Source organism: Musa acuminata, chromosome BXJ2-5 (assembly GCF_036884655.1).
Source record: "Musa acuminata AAA Group cultivar baxijiao chromosome BXJ2-5, Cavendish_Baxijiao_AAA, whole genome shotgun sequence".
In the NCBI taxonomy this organism is placed as follows: domain Eukaryota; kingdom Viridiplantae; phylum Streptophyta; class Magnoliopsida; order Zingiberales; family Musaceae; genus Musa; species Musa acuminata.
In genome coordinates, this window is record NC_088342.1 from 4,639,813 (window position 1) to 4,660,003 (window position 20,191).

The following is a 20,191-nucleotide window of genomic DNA, read 5'->3' on the forward strand; positions in this document are numbered from 1 at the left end:
ATCGTGGTCCGTGTTGGCGGTGGACGATGGTGTGTCGAGGGGGGTTGCGCTAAGCTGCTGGGAATCTCGGTCTCTCCTCTGCAAAGCCAAACGACAAGCTACAATCGTAGGCTACATGAACTAATAAAGAGAGCCTCCTCATTCCTTCAAGTCTTTCGTGTCACAATTCTTTAAGGGTCCGTTCTGACGTGCGCCTGTGGGAGTTTGGCCGTCCGTTAGCTTGTTTGACGCGCAAGAACCCATGACTTGGTCGGACACGTCTGCCTTTAGTCTCGTCCTCTCTCAGAACATATTAAAATCATACCCGATAATACTAATATTCATTTTTTGTCATTTTTATTATACTTAATAACTAAAGTTATTCGATATAACGTAATCAAAGTTAAGTTATGGCCGACAAAATTAAGTTTCAAAAAGTATTTTTATGGGTAGAGAGATTTGACTGAACTCTTGATTCCTATACTCCTTAACTAATATGAAATTAAATAATTCATAATCAAAATGTACGGTTCGAAAACGAATTTGTTCGGCTTAAATGATGACTTTCGTTTTCTTTATTTTAATTGATGATGGCTTTTTCGGGCTTGAAGGATAACTTTTTTTTATTTTAATTGATGATAGACTTTTTCGGGAGCGAATTTGTTCGGATTGAATGACGACTTTCGTTTTCTTTGTTTTAATTGATGGTGACTTTTATTTTCTTTATTTTAGTTGATGCTCCCTTTTCTTTTATTATTTTATAAATACCTTTCTCGAAGGTGCGAGTGCGAAAAAGACAGAGAGGCAAAGGGATAAGGCAAGAGAAGAGTGTTCGACCTGATCCTCCGTTATGATGACAAGAAATATTTATGAGATTATAAAAGATATCATCGAAAAACTAAAAAAATAATAAATATTTTTCCAAAAAAAGCACAAAAATAGAAGCTTATTCAGAAAATCGTATGAGAGTTTGTTATTCCCATATTATCCATTTAAATTAGGTTAATATACCCATTAATTAAATTTAAGATATTTGGTTCAGTTAGCTTGCGAATCACCATTTCTTGCTGAAGACTTGTAGGAGTAGTTCGAAGTCGCGGAGAAGATGATGTTTTTTCTTTCATTCTTTATTTTCCATTTTTTTTCTTCCGATTCTTAGTCTTTGCACCTTCTAAATTATTTTTGAATTATAATGAGAGGGAGAGGGAGAGGGAGAGGGAGAGGGAGGAAACGATGTGGCTAATCACCAACCGAAAGCCGACGCATAAAGCTTAATTATTATTTATTAATAACCTTTAAAAAGCAGTGCTTTAGTTCGGAGGATGTGCTTCCACGTAGCAGATATTTGGGTGCGAAACTTGGTGGAGAGAGATTTTTGTTTGGGTAATGGTGAAGCTCATATAAGTAGCTGGGAAACTTCGATAATAGCAAGCTATTAAGTATACATAGAAGAGATACATAGTGCGTATAACACACTAATTCGAGGATGGTTTGGCGTCGGCGGACAGATCAACTGGCACACGGTAATTCGAGGACGGTTTGCCGTCGGCGGACAGATCAACTGGCTCACGGTAGATAAAGAAGGCCCAAAACCCACCACCGGCGGTTGCGGCCGCCATGCAGTACACGATCGCAGCGACGGGCCAGGGCATGATGGCGGCGACCTTGTGGGCGAACATGCCCGTGAGCAGCGTGGCAAGGAACCACACGGCGGCCTTCAACCCACCCCGGTTGCTCTCGGTAGACCTTTCGAACTTGCGAAGGCACCAGAACAGGAGGAGCAGGTCAACGTAGGCGACGACCACAAACCCGACCGCCCATGGGTCGTCGACGGAGCGGTACACCGCCGCGGCCGAGTTGTATGTCAGGAACGCCAAGCCGAGCGCCGGAAGCCACTGCGAGTCGTTTGCTCTATCCATCGTCGACAAAGCGCATCAGGCTGCCATAACACTAGCGAAACGCGTGACGTCAGCTAACACCGCATCACCCGATCCTCGCAATGTTTCGGTATTCCGCTATATAACACTCTGGCAGCCTTGACAAAGTCGCTCAACGATAATGGTATCAATTTTATTGCCGAAGTTGCGTTGCAGCTACGCAAAAGTTGTCAGCCTCACGTGTCGTGTCAGGGCTGCATTATTGAGGCACTAAAATTCAAAACTACCCCTTCACGAATTGACGGGGCATCCGATGCCATTTGTCGGGCAGACTGACCCGTTTCCTACATTAAAAATACAAGGCATCATCAAAATTAAGAAAAATAATAAACTTCATTATCGTTACCTAACAAAAAAATAATCTCAACTACCATAAATTGAAAAAGTAAACACTATCATAATTTTGGACGCTCAAACGAGAAACATATGGATGTAATTAATTACTTGGAACGCATGATTTCAGGGATTAGGAAGAAAAAAAATAATTTTGAGTAAAAAAGGGTTTATTTCAAATACTTCGTCGATGGCAGGAGAACAGAGCGAAAGGACATAAAACTATGCATACTTTAATGAGATAGACAGACTGAAGGGGAAACACACCTAACCAAAAAAATATCGCAATCGATGGTGCGCCATCACGTTAGCGTGACTTTCGGCGTCGGAATTGGATGCCTTATTGACGAAGCAATCGGTTTGAATATTCTGCTTTGTCGTTAGATCTGACCTGACAAACCCGATTCCCGGTGATCCGCGTGATGGGCGTGCGTCAACTTCACCGCCTCGGCGATGTTGCTCCCGGCGGCGGATCAGCGATCGAGAGGCGTGATGGACGTGCGTCAACATCACGGCCTGGCGGACGGTGCCGGCCATCGCTTGATCCGATCATGAATCTCATCGCACGGACACAAACGGGAAGGGGATACGGGCGAGAGGGCTTTGAGGAGGCCGATGCGAGATGGCTTCTGGGAGACAAAAGATCACGAAGAGGGAGAACGGACACGGGGGCTGTGAGAGAGGAATGGTCGTCGGCGGAGGTGTGGGCTACCGTATTCGTTTACCCCGTGGCCTTGCCCCCCTTGGCGTGCCGGCCATCGGTTGCTCCCGGCGGACGGATCCGTCGATGAATCTCATCGCACGGACACAAACGGGAAGGGGATTTGGGCGAGAGGGCTTTGGGGAGAGGCCGATGCGTGATGGCTTCTGGGAGACAAAAGATCAGGAAGCGGGAGGACGTACAAGGGGGATGTGAGAGAGGAATAGTCGTAGGCGGAGGTGTGGGCTACCGTGTTCGTTTACCCCGTGGCCTTGCCGCCCCCCCCCCCCCCCCCCCCTTCGCGTGCCGGCCATCTGGAACACTCGGACGAGATACGAGTCGAGGCCGGAAGTGGAGGGAGCAGATGAAGAGGACGGTGATGGCAGAACGCTGTGCAGAGGATGCGCACCTGCCTCGGTGGCTTTAGTAACGGTGCCGCTGTGTGTGAACGTTGATCTAGTGATGAGGACCAACGGAACTCGATCTAATTATCTTGGCGCCCAAGTAATCCCATGGCATAAGAAGCAGCGCATATCAATCGTAGGAATCGTGTTCAATATTTCTTTGTCCTTCTTGTAAATAACCCTATAAACTATTCATTTGCGTGTTGGAATTGGAGAGAGAGAGAGAGAGGGGAAGCACAGGCGCTTCTCCACCCTCAATTCAGTTCCGTGTTGTAGTTGGAGAGAGAGAGAGAAAGAGACGATAGACGAGGAAACGAAAAGGCAAGGCCCTCGGTTTGGTTTGTCGATGGTGACAATGGCACCGGAGCTCTGTGATTCTTGCAATTTATAGCCTAAAACGAAGAGGGCGGGTGGCAAAACTTTATTGTGGAAACCGACGACGGACAAGTTGGCGTCGTCGCTTTCGGCTGCGTATATCACACGGAAGTAGCGGTGAGCAAAGAAAACAGAAGCAACCGCAGGACAAGTGCAGTGATGAAGCCCACCAATAAGCCTGTGCTAAGTTCTCTGTGGCCCGCAAGCCACTCCGTTGACCCCAACAGACCGCTTTGGAAGGATCCATTGATCGATGGCATTCGGAGGATGAGGAATCCGATATAAGCCTGTTCGATACAGTGTTCATAATATACATATATGCACAAATAATGTACTATGTCCCTTTTTGTCGCTTTAAAATGGTATTTGTGATTTTTTTTAATTTTTTTGTAAACTTTTCATATACAATATTTGATTAAAACACGATTTTAGAAAAAATAAATGACCTTAATTATGTTAAAATTAAATGGAATGTATCGAACACCAAATAATTTGATGCTGTCACAACAGATGTAGCCACGTCGTACAAATAATGGGCCGGCAAGATTGTCCACCGGCCTGGTCGATCAAAATCCCTCTCTCTTTCTATACTTGGGGTGGTGGGAGAACGATTCAATATATGTGATGTGCTTCGGATGATTACATGCATCACACCATAATGAAGCCTTCGTCATTTTGGAATCATAAATATCCCTTTGAAATAAATGTAATTCCGCAGTTCTCATCTCCTAATAAATCAGGAACGAAACTAGTGCAAGATTTTTGTCTTCAAAGCCTCTCTAACAAAGCCTCGGCTGAATCCTGCGCCAGCACTCGACTACGCGGCAGCCCACACGACGTTCGCTGCCTTCCGCCAACTCTCAGCCAAAGCAGACGTCAACCTTTCCGTTCCCGTGGCCGCCGTTACTGGTATCTCGAGCTCTCGGCGTGAAACCTTGCGCCTTGACGAAGCACGCGACGGCGAGAACCACACAAGGGAAGGCAAGCACCACAACAGGCTTCTTCGTGGCGGCGTCGTGCGTGAGGGGGATGACGTGAAGGGAGCCACCCACGCCCAGGCACAGCCTGGTCACGAAGCAATCCAACGCCACGGCGATCATCAGTAGCGCCGTCGCCACGGCCACCGCGTTGGCTGCTGTCTCCCAACAGCCTCCACAGGGGCCGCCATCCACCATCTTCTTCTTCATCTTTGCTTCGATCTCTATGATGTTCTAATAACGAAAAGGAAACTAAATGTAGATAAAGAATAGTAGTGTATATAAGAATTATTTCTCCTTTCAGTTTTTACTAAAATAAACACATACAAACAAAGATCAACTTCTGACGGCAAATTAAGGCATCTTCTGTTTTCGTTTGTACGCAAATATAACAGTTCGTCGTTGAGAAGGTCACGTTTTGTTTGGAGGGGCGAGCATCGAAGGATGGATGGCAACAGCAATGAAATGGAACGATATGGGCGTGGTGAAAGCAAAACGAGGAGCGCCGGTCGTATGCAAGAGAGGTTTTTGAGGAATCCGCAAAAGATTAGGATTAGGGTCACAGAGGTCCCGTTCATCCACTAAAACGTGGCTGCACATCCACCAGAGAAATCAAAGGATTGGGATCAGATAAAACCAGTAAAACAATGCATCCAGGCAGCGGTAACGTTACTGTCATAAGGATAATACATGACTACGTTCGATTCGGAGGAAAGGCTCATCGCGTTTACAAGTCGGAAAATGTGGAGCAGATGTCCATTAACGGGTGCTTAACCAAATGACCATTATATTTGCAGCCTGACAAAACCGCAACCAAATGTTGTACGTCATACTCACATGTAGAACGTTCAAATCACATCCTTCCAATTCCAGAGAGAGGACCAGCACGAGAAATAGACATAAGACACTGTAATTACAGGAGGGCACGACGACTGCGTTGTACGACTTTTTGCGGCTCAGAATGGCCAGACATCTCCGTGGTTCTTCCAGATGGGAGGTAGAGATGATTTAGAAGGAGGCAACCGGGAGTGCGGCGATGACATGGAAGGTAGCTGCAGTGACGAGGACTGCACGGGGGATCAGCAACGCCTTCTTCGCGGCGTTGCCAGACTTCACGACGATCGACAGCCCCACACTCGTCAAGAAGCTCACCCAAACGATGCGGTGGGGATTGTTGGATGACGGAACGTTGACCAGTAGCATGAGGTCGCCGGCGACGATAGCCAGCATCAATACGTGTACCAGCTCACCGAGGAGCCCGAGGTCCCGGTGGCACTCTGCAGCGGCGACGCCTGATTCGATATCCATCCTGCTCGTGCTGGAATATGGCTTGTGGGAGTGGTGGTGTACGGGCTATTGTGGAGTTCGCTTCAGCCTAGAGGAGATTTGTAGGATGCTACTCTTAGTAACTAAGTCCGTCGCTTGCGAATATATTTATATTTTAAATATGTATTTCGAGAATAGGATTAAAATGAATGCGTAGTTGTAAAATATTTTGAGTGTTTAATAAATAATAGATAAAAAATATATTTTAAATATGTATTGCTTAAGTGATGTTTGATAAAATTATATTTCAAAAGTTCATTAAATATTTATTATATGACAAATTTATCAATCTAATTTTTTAATATTATTTTAAAATAAATATAAATATTTTATTTAAATTAATAAGTAATAAATAAAATTATATATACATACATACATACATACATACATACATACATATACACATAATCTCACAAAAAAATTTGTATGACCTAAATAAATAACAAATAAAAATCGTAATCATATAAATGCAATAAATCATATCATTATATTAAAATAAATTACTAATTAAGTTGGCAACTATTTGATCATGCAAATTATTCATATCATGTGATATATTTCTATTAGATTTTGTACTGCCTTCATTTACATCATTAGAATCATCAATTACAATAACGAAACGAGTATCATTAATGGTATTTCTTACGTAGTTGTCTAAAGTCATCGTCACAATCATAATTTGCACTTGCTTTTTTTTTTTAATGGATAGCTTGGCATATTCTTCAATATTTTTTTATTTCTTTTTTAATGCACGGAAGGCTTGCTCAATTTTTGAATATAGCTAAAGATGAGCATGATTGAACGCTTCTTGAAAACTGACTTCTTTGTATGGCCCTAAATAACCCATTGGATTAGGATATCCAGCATCTACCAAATAATATTTACCTGTAGGAATAATATAATATAATAAATACATAAAATACATTCAACATTATCATCCTAAACTATTAGTAACGAACTTGGATGAGGACGAGGAAAATGTAAATCGTGTCATCCGAAGGCTTCATGTAAAATGCGAGTATCGTGAACAATGTCGTCCCAACCAGCCCAAACATATATAAATTATACATTGCTAATATATTTTGAGTTGGAATTTTCTATACACATGAACCAATGCAATAGAAGTATTTATTAAGTATTATTGTTGCTTTAATACCGTTGATCAAAGAGTTAACATGGTCTGACTCGCATAGGGGTAGGTGAGGTGGTCCAAGTGGGTAGATGAGGTGGTAAGTGGACTCCTGAAGCACCGTTGGCTTACGACGATTGACTCATAATCCTCTCGAGGTACGGCTTGTCTGTTGGAGGGAGTTCGGGATTGTCCCGAGGGGCGCCCTGGTCTTGTCTAGAAGCGCTTAACATCACTCTGAGATGCTCCTTAAATGCACTTGGGCCTTACACAAGTGGTCAACAACGGGAGATGTCCCGATTCGACTCCTTTGATGCTTAAGTCATTAAAGTAAGTGAATGAGATTTAGTAGAGCTCAAAAGAGCTAAGATAGAGCCCGTTTGCATTTGTTTGGCTTGAGGTCTTGTGTCTTATATCTGAGCAGTCAATAGCGTGAGGGAAACGATGGTTATGGTGTCCTTTACCTTATCAAAGGATTATTGATAGCGGTAATTGATGAATGTGTCTTCTGAAGGAAGGATGGTGTCAGGGAAGGATGCTTGTGATGATATGCTTTGCTATGGTTCTTAGCCTGTCCAGGATAGGCAAGGGATGACATCCTACACCATTTGTCTGGAGGGTAAGGTTAGGGAAGCTGTACCATATCGTTGGGATTCAATATGTGTATGTAGGCCTCCCGTAGCTCTACGTAGGTGCCTTCCTTAGGTCATGTGGTGAGGCGAGTTAGCAATTGTATTATTTTTCCTATCATTTGTCCCCTTCAAAAGGTGTGCTTCGGGGCTTCAATAGGGGTTTCGAGGCATGTCGTTTACATGGTCCTGCCCCATTTGAGTGTGTTGAGCTACGAGGGTTGCCTGGTAGTAGCTTCGTGATTCTCATGATGGTTTCTCCCGAGTGTTAATATCGGGTTCATCCGTTGTAGCGGGTTTTTGTCGATGATCGTTGTGATGGGTCTAGGGTCTGTCATGGTAAATCGTGTCTCGACCATCGTAGCAGGAGTAGGGATCCGTCATGACGAATTTTGCCTCGACCACCATAGCGAGAGTAGGGATCTGCCACGATAGATCTTACCTTGACCGTCATAGTAAGAGTAGAGGTCTACTGTAGTGGATTTTGCCTTGATCGTCATAGCGGGATAAGAGGTTTGTCATGGTGAATATGGTCTCAATCGCGAGGATTTGCTTTAGTAGGTCCTATCTTTCTTCTTTATTTTTTCTTCAGTCTCCCCCCTTCCACTCCGGTGTTCATTTCCTTTATAAATTTTTACCTTCCATTTATTTTTGCCTTCCCCTTCCACTCTAGGAGGTTCCCTTTATTGCTACCTCCCTTTTTACTTCAGGAGGAAAGGGGTGGGCTCTCCTTCTACTGCTCCTAAGAGAGGGCATCGGATTGGGGCTCTAGGCCTTAGCTTGACTATCGTAGAGGGAGTATTGATCTACCATAACTAAGTGTTAATCCACCATGGTAGGTCTTGGCTTGACCACAATGTCTTAGATCATTTGTTATCATCGGTGGAACGTATTAGATGATTGGATCAAATCTTTTTCCATGTCATATATTTTTGTAAAATCATACCAAAGCACGTGCTTATGGCTTCTCTTACACTAACTTATTATTATTTAATGTCCTAAGATACGAAGAAACATAGCAAGCATTTGGGCATCCTCAAAACTCCTAGATCCTTTTAAGACCATATTCAATAAGTTTCTAAACATATTCCCATTTGCATGTTCATATAGCAACTCCATTAACCATACACTTTTGGTATGATTTGAGGTCATGCAAGGTTCCTTATAAATGTATGTCGAATAACCAACAAAACTTCGAACCATCGTCACACTATCAAGGGGTGTGACCTTAATATGCTCATTAGTAGTCAAACCTTGGGAACGATTCCAAGTAACATCTCCCATTGCAACTGTATTCATGAACATCCTATCCAACAAAACTTTGAAGGTCAGGATGTATGTCTTTTATTATAAAAGATCTATACATGCATTGGCTTAGTTACAATAAAAGAACATTCATGTTAGCTATATCCTAAATATCACATTAAGAAAGCACAAAAAAAAAAAAAAGAAGCATAAGAACCTGAATCTTTCTCTCTCAACACTCATCACTTGCATGAATAGTTTTTTCCCCCCTAAATCTCTCGATGATGATCTTTCATCCATCCATCCCTTTTGCTATTAGCGGAACGATTGCCCTCATCGATCTATTCAACACATTAACTTACAAAAGATTTCTGCATGTCTGCGTCCAAAAGGCCTTTTCTTTCGATAAACTCATCATTTTATAGTTAAATAAAAGATGAAAAAAAGATAATAATAATAATAAATACATAAATATAGTTCACGTCAATGAAGCTTAATCAATCTTTCTCATCACATCTTAATCTATCATGATATTAGACTCAGGGCCGGTACGCTCATGGGGGCTCGGGCGCTCTCTTCCCCAAGTGTTGTTGAGTGCCCGCTCCTCTCGGCGAACACCAGCAATCTAATATGTCGACGGATCCCTCTTCTTCTTTACTTGGCATCATCTTATGCTTCTCCATCGTCTGTGGCAGTGCCACCCTTTGGATCCTGCCTATCTCGTTCAATCATGTCGTCTACACAATCGCCCCTTTCTTTACGGCCATCTTCGCTCTTGCGATCACCTGCCGCAGCGAGCCCAATGTCGTTTACATCGCACTGCTCCCCGTCGTCCTCAGCATCGTCCTTGCTAGCAACAACGAGCCGCTCTTCCACCCCTTGGGCTTCCTCCTTTGGCTCGACTCCACCTCCGTTCGCGCCCTCAAGTCCGTCGTCCAGGGCATCCTCCTCACCTCTACTTCGAGGCGGACGGAGGCGTTTTCCGTGGTGGATCCGGTTGCCCTATTTCATTCGATCTATCATTACTGCTCAAAGATCGGACCCCTTCCTGCTGGTTCTCACTCAGGCCATTGGACTATCCCGTCTTCCTTCGGAGCACCGATGACACCATTGCGCTTCACCAAGACTAGTTCTTCCTCCTCACCAACTGCCACATCCAAGGGGTCGATCTCCCCGATGATGTTTGGTCGTACAATACCATTTTTTCCTCTCTTCTAATGAACTTGCCCTCTCTGGCTCTTGGGTTTGCTCGGCATCCTAATCTTTCCGCCGTCAACCAAATCGTAGCCAACTCGTTTCGTCATCGTCAAGGGATAACCCTACGCTGTAGCCTTCTATGTCTGCAGCAGCTCTCCTATCATTGCCATTACAGCTTTCCTATCATTGCCGCAAACAAAACATTGTCTGCCGTTTGGCTTCTTTATACCATCCTCCTCGTACTTGAATTCCGAAGGAGCATTGAGAATATGTGATCTACGTATAACTTCATCTTCATTTCTCTTTCTTTTGTTCAGCCTTGACTTCATCGGTCTTATTATATTAAAAATTGGTTAAAGATTTATATAAACTTATAAAATATTATTCTTAAATTATTAGAAAATATAACAAAGAAGATGATGAAAAATATTATGGAAACCAATAATAAACACAAGATCAAGAACACTATAGAAAATATATTTGAGCTTGAAACGTATATAAACATTTTCCTAAAAATGATATTTACACCCTCTCTCAACAAGATTGCTATGGGTTTTATACAAATAATTTTAGTAGATATAATAAGCCTTTAGAATATCCATATTGAGCAAACAATAAAGAGCCTCCAAAAAAGAATTAGAAAATATATAATTCAATTACTTAGAGTTATTAAGAAAGAAGAAAAATCTAAAAGAGATGATGATTATAATTTACTCAAGTACCTATTTATAGATATTTTCATAAAAATATATAATCTTTGAAAAATAACTTAAAAAATCACTTTTTCAAATAAATTTTTTAAAAGATTTTTTTTTTTATTTTAACAATTTATAATAGCAAGTGATGCGTAAGACTAACGAGAGAAGTGCGATGATAGAAATCTAGAGGAGACGAGGTTCGGGTTTATATTATATAGTGGTAATTGTGTGATTTTAGATAATATCATAAGATATTTTAAAACTTTAAAAAATTATATTAATATTCATGTTTGAGTATTTATAATATATCATTCACGTCAAATATAACTTTAAAAAAATTATGAAATATTAATTCATATTCAAAACATACAACTTTCAAACACACCCTTAGAGCGGAGACAAAAAAGCACTCATCCTAACAAGCTTCTAAAGCGATCGACAATAGACAAGCTGTCCTATTGCCTCTTATCTTCTCTTTATTTTGGGTACTCGACAACTGACTTGACCTTGAACTATCTTATAGCCACCAAGAAAAAAATGGCACATCAAGGTCGGCGTGGAAAAAAATAGTACAACATGCTTCACAAACTGCTGACAGCGTCATGTATTCAATAACACAGCCATGATCTAACGTACAACCAATCAATTCGGAGCCGATAAGATTCCACTGTAATCCAATTCAGATGAATTATAATGTTACAAGAGAAGGCGCAGAGAACTACAGCTCCAACAACACCAGTCCATCTAATCCCATTGAATTTGCAGGAGAAGGATCCTTAATACAAATGCTATCAGAAAGAAGACGATGGCAACCCTCATGCCCTTGCGTTTAGTAGACTCAACCTCCTGCCCGCCGTTGGACTTGGCTAGAGCATAAACGATGATGTAAAGGCTCAAACCCACTCCCAAGCCAGTGATGGCGAGGAACGGGTAGTAGAGGGGGAAGGCATCGTGGCGGAGCTGGACGTTGGACGGGACGCTCGAGTAGATTCCTATAGACAAGATCGCAGGAACTGCTAACTCCGCTATCGTCCTCGAGTCCTGTCCGTTATTGGCAGCAGCTGCCGGATTATTTGGCTGTACCTCGATCCCTGCAGTCGTCCTCGAGTTCTGGACTTCGTCGATCACCGGCGCCTCAAGGTCAGGCGACTCTGTTGCTGTTGCTGGATTAATTCGGAGCTCGGTTTCCGCAGCTAAGCCTTCGTTCCGGCCATTCGATGAACCAAAGCTCAACAGTCGCCGAAATGGGTGGTCGGATGGCAAGGGGCTGGCGAGGTTACTAAGGCTGCGAACGGCAGTCTTGATCTTGCTAACCCAGGAGAAGAACCCCATGGCTCGGCCAGATGTTAATGAAGAGAGAAGATGCTAAGAAGAGAGGCTTTTGGCAGCCTTTATTAGCACGCAAAGGACACCCATTTATAGACCTTTCAAAGCTTTAACATGAAATGAAACCAAAACCAACAATATCATAAAATTGTTTTTCTGCGTTTGAGCTCCGACGATGTCAGACCTCACACTTAGTTGCGTCGGGCGAAAACAACGATTAACGGAGGATGGAATCTACAGTCATATCTTTGAATCTTATGTAAGATGTGTTTTCCCAGCTTGCGTTGGATGACAGTGAAGGCTTCGCCAACTATGTAATGCTAAACATATTAAACCCCTATAATTGTTCATGTGCATTTGAATTTGATGATCAAAATAAAAGAAAGCATCACACTTCTCGGTCGACATTCATCGACGTCTCATCGAGTCTTAACAACGCTGACTTTTCACGTGTTCGTTAGCCGTAGCTTATAAACCTTTTTGATTAAGCGTATGTTTGTACGTATGATAGAGAGAAGGTGTAGATATTATGGAACTAAGAAATACACAAGATTTGAGATAGCCAACGAATAATACACCATATAGTTCCTCCAAATCTGTCAACATCTCTCTTTAACTCCTTGTTCTCGATTGATATACACCCTCTTCAGATACCTGAATTGATCATACGATCAACTTGACTGTAACCTTTTGTTGGACAATCATTTCTATCCATGCCTTTTACAATTAACTTTTTTACAATTAAAAGTGTGTTTTTGAAGGTTCATTGCTAAAACAAAAGGAAAGATTGTTCTTTTGTTATCTCAATGATCCACACAATACTTTATTCTACCGACTGACGGCACTGTGGTACTCGATTTCTTCTCCGAAAAATTAAGCAGTTTTCGACTTCTTGACTAATTTCACGAGTTGGAATCTTCTACGAAGGCAGTCAATTCTTCTCCTTCGTCTCGAAGGTAGCAAACTCGATAGGATGTGGAGACTGTAGTCAAAACCCTACTCACGACTGGATATACTTGATCGTATCTTTTTATAACATGCCTTAGATGGTGTGATGCATTCATAGCCTATAATATTCCACACGAACGAGTCAAAGCATATGGCTATCCTCCTGTGAAAATAATTCCATAAAGATTGCGGGATTTTATCTGCTGCAATGTGTGGCATCCGAGTGTTCCTATTATCTTATTTGCCGGCTACTTCTATCTAGAACATTGGTGTAGGCGGGTCCACTGGAAGTGTCCAAGTCATACTTAGCCCAAGACTTCGACAGATCAAATGGTTGGAACTTCCACCGGAAGTGTTCTAGAATTTTGCGGTGCTGTGCCGAGTGATCTGACAGCTCCAGGATGACACAATATCTGACTAGGAAAAGCCGAAGAGATCAGTGATGCAAGAAGCTTGTTGACTGACTGACTGACTGATCTGAGCTGCTCTTTCTGACAGAAGACTGAAAGAAGGTTCGGAAGGTGACCTTTAATCCATCACCGAGGAAGATGACCTGGGAAGTAAAGTTGCCTTTTTTATTGGCTTCGCAATGGGTGCAGTTATCCACGGGCCTCTTCATGGTGCTACACACGCATACGCCCCTTCGTATTCGCAACCATTTCAATGCCAACCTATTCGCACAGAGAGAGAGAGAGAGAGAGAGAGAGAGATGAGAGAGACATGAATCCCTTTCAAGGTAACGCCATTATATAGCCTACAAGAGTTGAGCCATGTCAATGCTCTCTTTCTAATATGAACATTGCAATCCCTCGATCGCTTGCTCATCATCCAAACAAAGAGTCGGTCTGCTTGGTTTCTTGTGGGGTGAGTGCAGGAAGGAGGGTGAGCATGACGGAGGTTGACAGAACAGAGTGAGCACCCACGGCGCTTTCTTGCATGAGAGGGTGTGAATGCACGAAGCCATGTGTGCTCGCTGCTCTGTCACACGTAACCATGAATTGTTGAGACTGCGGGAAATAGAATGTGGGCCAGACTTCCTTTTCATTTAACAGGCCGGGTGTATTGGTCAACTAACCGACCTGGACGGCCCATATACGGCCCATAATAGTTTGCCTCCCCGCTGTCGCTCGGGTAGGGGAAGCTGATAGAGGGCATCGTATGGGGTTCCTTTCTTTGGAACGCTCTGAGAGAGAGATCGAGAAAGAGTAGGAACAAGAAAGCAGCGAAACCCTCTCTTTCGTCGAAGACGATGGCCGAGAAGCCGCAGGCGGTGCGCGTGCTCTACTGCGGCGTATGCGGCCTCCCCGCGGAGTACTGTGAGTTTGGTCCCGACTTCGAAAAGTGCAAGCCCTGGCTCCGCCGCCACGCCCCCGACCTCTACCCTGATCTCCTCCTCAAAGGTAGTTGGCTGGCCCCTATCGCCTTCTCCCCTGTCGATTCTTCATCGATCGATTTCTTTGGGTTTTAGAGGAGAACGAAACGGATGCGGACAAGGCCGCCCGACAGCTCCAGTCGGTGGCGATCTCGGGTTCTGGTGACGGCGCTGGCGGCGATGCCTCATCTGCTCCCTCAGGTACTTGAATTGGAGAAGTATTATTGCGATCACAATAGAGATTTTTCTGTTTTCTTCTTTTTGTTCCGTTTCACAGGAATGCATTGCTTGATTTGTATGTGATTCCGTAGACTTTTGATTAAAAGATAGAATTTTGTCGAAATTGATAAGGTATGAATAAGCATTCGGAATTAGAAAGTGGGATATGGGGTGACTTTGTTTGTTGTTTCAGAGGGATTCCTTTCGTGAATGTCTTTTTCTTTTTCTTGTTAATAACATATAAATTTTTCCTTCGGTCTTGAGATAGTTTTAGACGTCTCTCATGACGTTAGTTCTCTCATTCCTTTGTAAGATCCCTTTTCTTGTGCAGGGAGTGCTTCAGCATCTAAGCAGGATGAAGTAAAGCGCCTTCCTGGTGGTAAGATAAAGAAGAAGGTGAGGTCATAAAACTTATGCTTGTCAAAATTCTTGCAGGAGATATGACTTCTTCTTACTTGAAGATAGTAATATCCTACCGTGAGACATCTATGATCTCTATTAGGATAATGACTTCATTTTGTAGTTAACAGAGATATACTGATATTCTCTTTCATAATCTTCCATTAGCCATAGCAAGAGAGTTATTTTGACTGATTGGTTGATTATGCCCAAATTAATTGGTTTGTTGCTCAAAATTAAATTGATGTGGTATATACATTGTTTTCTGAATTATGACTGGGAAACTCTGTTGGTTCTGTGAGGAACTTTTCTTCTGTAATGACTGGTTGACATGTTATACCATAAGATTATATATTTTCAGGTTAGTTTTTAGGCAATTCTACTATAGTTTAACTGTGCTGAAGAAGAAAAGTTTGGGTTTTCCATATTATCCAGCTGGAAATGATTACCGTGTCATTCAGTAACCAAGGAGATGCAATCTTCTTGATGATCTCATTTGTCGTTGGATTGTATTTTGTTTAAACTCATTCTGAGTTAAATGTAAAACAGAAGATTTTTGTTAAACATGGCCAATTTTAGAGTTTCCAACACCTGATTAGTTTCTTACCAGGTCTGATCAACTCAAGCAGATCTAACTCGAAAATTTGTGTCTTATCCTAGATTATTTAACTAGTGGTGCTTCTCTGTCTTGGAAACCTATCTTTTATATACCTGATGCAGATCCTATGAGCCATTCAGAGAGTGGATTCATGTCGTGCTTTCAACTTGCTCACGATCCTCCATGGCTCGATGTAGGATTGTTTGGTCAATCAAATTAATCAATAGGGTAGGGCCTGGATAAATGTAACATGTTCAGCCGTAACACGACAATGTGCAGACAATCAAATGTAATATAATCACGACGAGCTGGAAGATCAAATTTGTGAAAAATTGAATTTGAAGCTTGAGTGAGATGAAACTTCAGATTGGAAATTAAATTGATGAAAATAATGCACATAGATGTCTATCATGTGTTTTTCAGAATTAAATATTTTTTGATGTCTTGGCCAATACAACAGATAATTCTTGATATAAGCGACTAGCTGCTTCAGAGAATTAATAGTGTCAATATTTGGATTAATCTTTTGATGCTATGTGGAAGTACTAAGGTACTTATGATTAACTTCTTTTCTTTCAGGAAAAACAAGAAGTTGTCATTGAAAAGATTGTACGCAATAAGCGTAAATGTGTTACTGTTGTTAAGGGCCTAGAGCTTTTCGGTGAGTGATTTCCAGGACTTTCAGCTTTGTTTTGGTCTTGAGATACTTCAGATACATGCACATGTACTAATTAAGTGGTTCAATATTGATAGTTTTATCGTAATGTTGCAGGCATAAAACTGAGTGATGCATCAAAGAAGCTTGGGAAAAAATTTGCTACAGGAGCTTCTGTTGTTAAGGTGAATTGGCATTGTTTTGTTGGCACAGGAAATGCTTTTGCTCAAATATTTTCTCAGTAAGTCGTTCTGGAAAATTGATTTCAGGGACCAACTGAGAAAGAACAGATTGATGTCCAAGGAGACATAGCATACGATATTGTGGAGTTCATTACAGAGACTTGGCCAGCTGTAATCCATCTATAACCATCTTTTTTGTGTCAAATAATATCGTATTTTTTATCTCTATCATAGGCATTCATCTATAGTTGTATAAATGCTTAACAGTTTATACTTGACCAAAAGTTTCTGCATTTTATATTTGACCATGTGATATTCGACCAAAAGTTTCTACATTTTATATTTGACCATGTGATGTTTGGCCAAAATTTTCTGCATTTTATACATCTTTTGTATATATTTGTGTGTATGCTTGTGTCTTAGAGAGAGGGCATTGGGCTTGATAGAAAACATACTCATGTACCTCAGTCTTCAAAATAGTAAAATCACCCTAAATGGTATTTTGTCTCGTCACTGGTATTCTTAGCTATAATCTTCTCACCATGCAGCCTTTACTAAAATCTTCCAAAGTAGGGGCACTTTTAGTTAACTCAGACCTACTACACCTAATGAACTCCTTATAGTTTGGGATATTGGTCTCACATATCTGTTGCATGCTAATGCAAGTCATGATGGCTTCTAATAGTTGGTTAGTGTGTGTGTGTGTGTGTGTATCATGCTGACACCTTCAAAATCTCTACCAAATAAGCTAACCAACACCATCAGAAAAATGTCCATCCATATATTATGTATAGGTTTCTTAAGAACAACATAAGGAACAAATTTTGCCTCACTATTTCATGATTTGATAGTAAGATTGACGGTCATGTTCTAAAGAGGCTTGAGTAGTTTACAATTAGCAACTTGTTCAACTATGCTCTAAATTTGGTGATCAAGACTTAGGTATTGTTATTGCCTAAATATTGTCTCTTAGGTGAAATTTTTCTAGCGATCAGTCTACGAGGGATTCTTATTTGTTCAGACATTAGTTGCAAAGTTAAAAATCTAAAAAGAATGTCGCAAAAGGTTATTATACTGCATGTCATTGTATATTTTTAATGTTAAAACTTTTGGCTGTCCCATATTGCAGTCTAGAATCCTGTTAGTTCTGTATATATATATCTCTCTCTCACTGAGTACAAGCAGTTTGCTTTTGTTGATCGTCTTTGAGTATGAGCAGTTTGCTTATGTTGGTCGATGTTAATCCTAACCTCACAAGAAAAAACACTGTAATGTGTTCTCTACATCCAGATATGTGCAGTTTACCATTCTTTGCTTGTGGTCCTCCAAATTTAGTTCATATATTTGAATTTGGTGCCATTACTAACTTTTGTCCTTACAATATGCTAGGTGCCAGAAACTGCAATTTTCTTCATAGAAGATGGAAGAAAGGTTGCTGCCGCTTAATGCTTATATTTTCAGAAAATAAGGATTCTCGGGAATTGCTTGTAACGATATTATGGTTGAGTTGTACCTTACCTGCTAAAAGACTTGTCCCCCTGAGCATTTCATTTTATATATGTTTGAACCTTTGTCCTTGGGGCATATTATCAGTGTCACAATGTGGATTTCAATTCTTTCTTTGCCATGGTGCTCTTGCTTTAAGGAGCTCAATTTTGACACTGAAAAATGCACAATTCAGTTTAAATGACTGGCTTTTCAAAATTGTAGTCATATTGTTGTATAATTACGGGATGGCTTGCCTGCTGCGACTTACAACTAAGTTGATCTATGGAAAGAGATGCTGTGACGAACTCAGTTTCCCAACTGAATTTTAGGTCTAAATAAGCTGCGGGAAATTTCAAGATTCAGGGGTGCGTTCAGGTAATGATATTGGTGGCAATTGCTAGAATTTCTACATAACCTGTTTAGATGGATCTACAAAGTCTGGTATATGACCTGGAGTTGAATGAGGGCATATCTTTAGTTTTATGCAGACATACTTCTTGCTTGTTCTTTGCTTTACTGTTTATCAAACAAATTACTGAATCTAATGGCTTGGTAGCTAACCCCTTTTGTATTGGCAATGCGGTCAACATATCTTTTCTTTTCGCCTTAGTTTAGGTACAATTAACTTTTCATGTGCATTTGCTGTCTCGATGAGGCTGGCACTGGATGTCCTTCAAAACTATATGGTGAGCACAGAAGGACCAACACATTGAGGAATGTTCCCTTTTGCATGGTTTGACATCGACTCTGAATTGCATGCCTCACTGTGAAGCAATGCTGGTTGGCTGTAGGAGTACTGTTACGTACAATTTTCACAGGTTATGTATACTGTATATTTAGAACTGTAAAAGACAAAGCTAATCAATCTCGCTCATTTGGTGCTTAGTGGTCGTTACATCTTTGGGCTTCTGACTTCAAAAATTTCTATGATGAGATAGCATACGGCAAATAGGGTTTGTTCCAAAGAGATATGCATTAAAGGCCTAATACATATTTTAGATATCAATTGATGTTTAATATTTTTTTTATAAATCATATTTAGCTTGGACGTGGCTTTGCAAATGTTCAAATATTGATGTTATCCGAAGATAATGTTAGCATTTCAATGTTTACGAAATAATAATATATTTTTTTTAAATTTTAAAGCACTATATAAAGATTATCAACATAATTTATGTCGTTTATATAAGGTAAAATTCTATTTATTTATTTTTAAAGATTCTTTTATATTCATTTATATTATTATATATATGGGTCATACAAAATTTTTTATAAAATTACATACATTCACTTATTTAGTTTTTTTAATTATTAATTAATTGAAATTATATGAAAATGTTAGAAAGATAAATTTATTATATAATATTTAATAAAATTTTAAAATATATTTTTACCAAACAATAGTTGCATCAATACACATTTAAAATATATATTTTTTCTAGTGTTTATCAAACTCTTAAAGCATATTCTATGATTATATATTCACTCAAATCCTTTTCTCTAATTACTTCAAATGTGTTTTCAAACACAGTCTTAATGCAATAAAAGTGTTATTATGTTCCCAAGTTCCAATGCAATTAATGGAAGTGTCTATGCAAGTCAGACTTGTTTTGGATTAGATTTTTTTTAACTGTCTTCAGCATTTTTTTTATCAGTTATAACTTGACAAAAAAAAAAAAGGGTTGAGCGATCTATCCATTTTCTCTTCTTTTTTTTGTCTTTTGAATGCAAAAGAAATACAAGCAGCATTTTTTAATAAAAATATTTATGATTAATAATTAACCAATTGGAATTTTAAGAGATTTGCGAAATATGTATCTACAAGTATATACAAACCATGTTGGGTTGAGAAGATTCTGTTTTCTTTTTTTAAAAAAAAGTATATTTACTATTTCCAAAGTTTACAAATACTTTCAAAACAACAAATTATCAAACACATTTTTTATGTTTTTTTAAAATATTTTACTTATATAAGAAAAAAATAAAATACTTGTGTGACATACTGATTAAATTATAAACAGGATGTTCGATATAATGTTTATGTATGTTCGTGTCTTTCGATTTTATTCCTGTTT

The 20,191-nt window shown here is 40.4% G+C and overlaps 2 protein-coding genes and 1 long non-coding RNA gene across 3 annotated transcripts; 1 reads left to right on the top strand and 2 right to left on the bottom strand.

The window, feature by feature from the left end:
* Positions 1–1,375: 1,375 nt before the first annotated feature.
* On the bottom strand, positions 1,376–3,204 carry LOC103984090 (uncharacterized). Its single transcript, XM_065108146.1, has 2 exons — positions 2,517–3,204; positions 1,376–2,200 (listed from the first exon to the last, which is right to left on the bottom strand). Exon 2 carries the CDS (start codon positions 1,896–1,898, stop codon positions 1,455–1,457), a length of 444 nt encoding a protein of 147 aa, XP_064964218.1. The 5' UTR covers positions 1,899–2,200; positions 2,517–3,204; the 3' UTR covers positions 1,376–1,454.
* Positions 3,205–4,170: 966 nt separating this feature from the next.
* Positions 4,171–6,165, bottom strand: LOC135612196 (uncharacterized). The gene is made up of 2 exons (XR_010486820.1): positions 5,033–6,165; positions 4,171–4,939 (listed from the first exon to the last, which is right to left on the bottom strand). It is a non-coding gene; the product is annotated as an uncharacterized LOC135612196 (long non-coding RNA).
* Positions 6,166–14,344: 8,179 nt separating this feature from the next.
* Positions 14,345–18,241, top strand: LOC103984091 (translation machinery-associated protein 22). The gene is made up of 7 exons (XM_009401515.3): positions 14,345–14,603; positions 14,672–14,776; positions 15,126–15,190; positions 16,371–16,452; positions 16,564–16,631; positions 16,716–16,799; positions 18,018–18,241. The coding sequence occupies exons 1-7, from the start codon at positions 14,453–14,455 to the stop codon at positions 18,072–18,074; spliced, it is 612 nt and encodes a 203-aa protein (XP_009399790.1). The 5' UTR covers positions 14,345–14,452; the 3' UTR covers positions 18,075–18,241.
* The last annotated feature ends 1,950 nt before the right edge of the window (positions 18,242–20,191 follow it).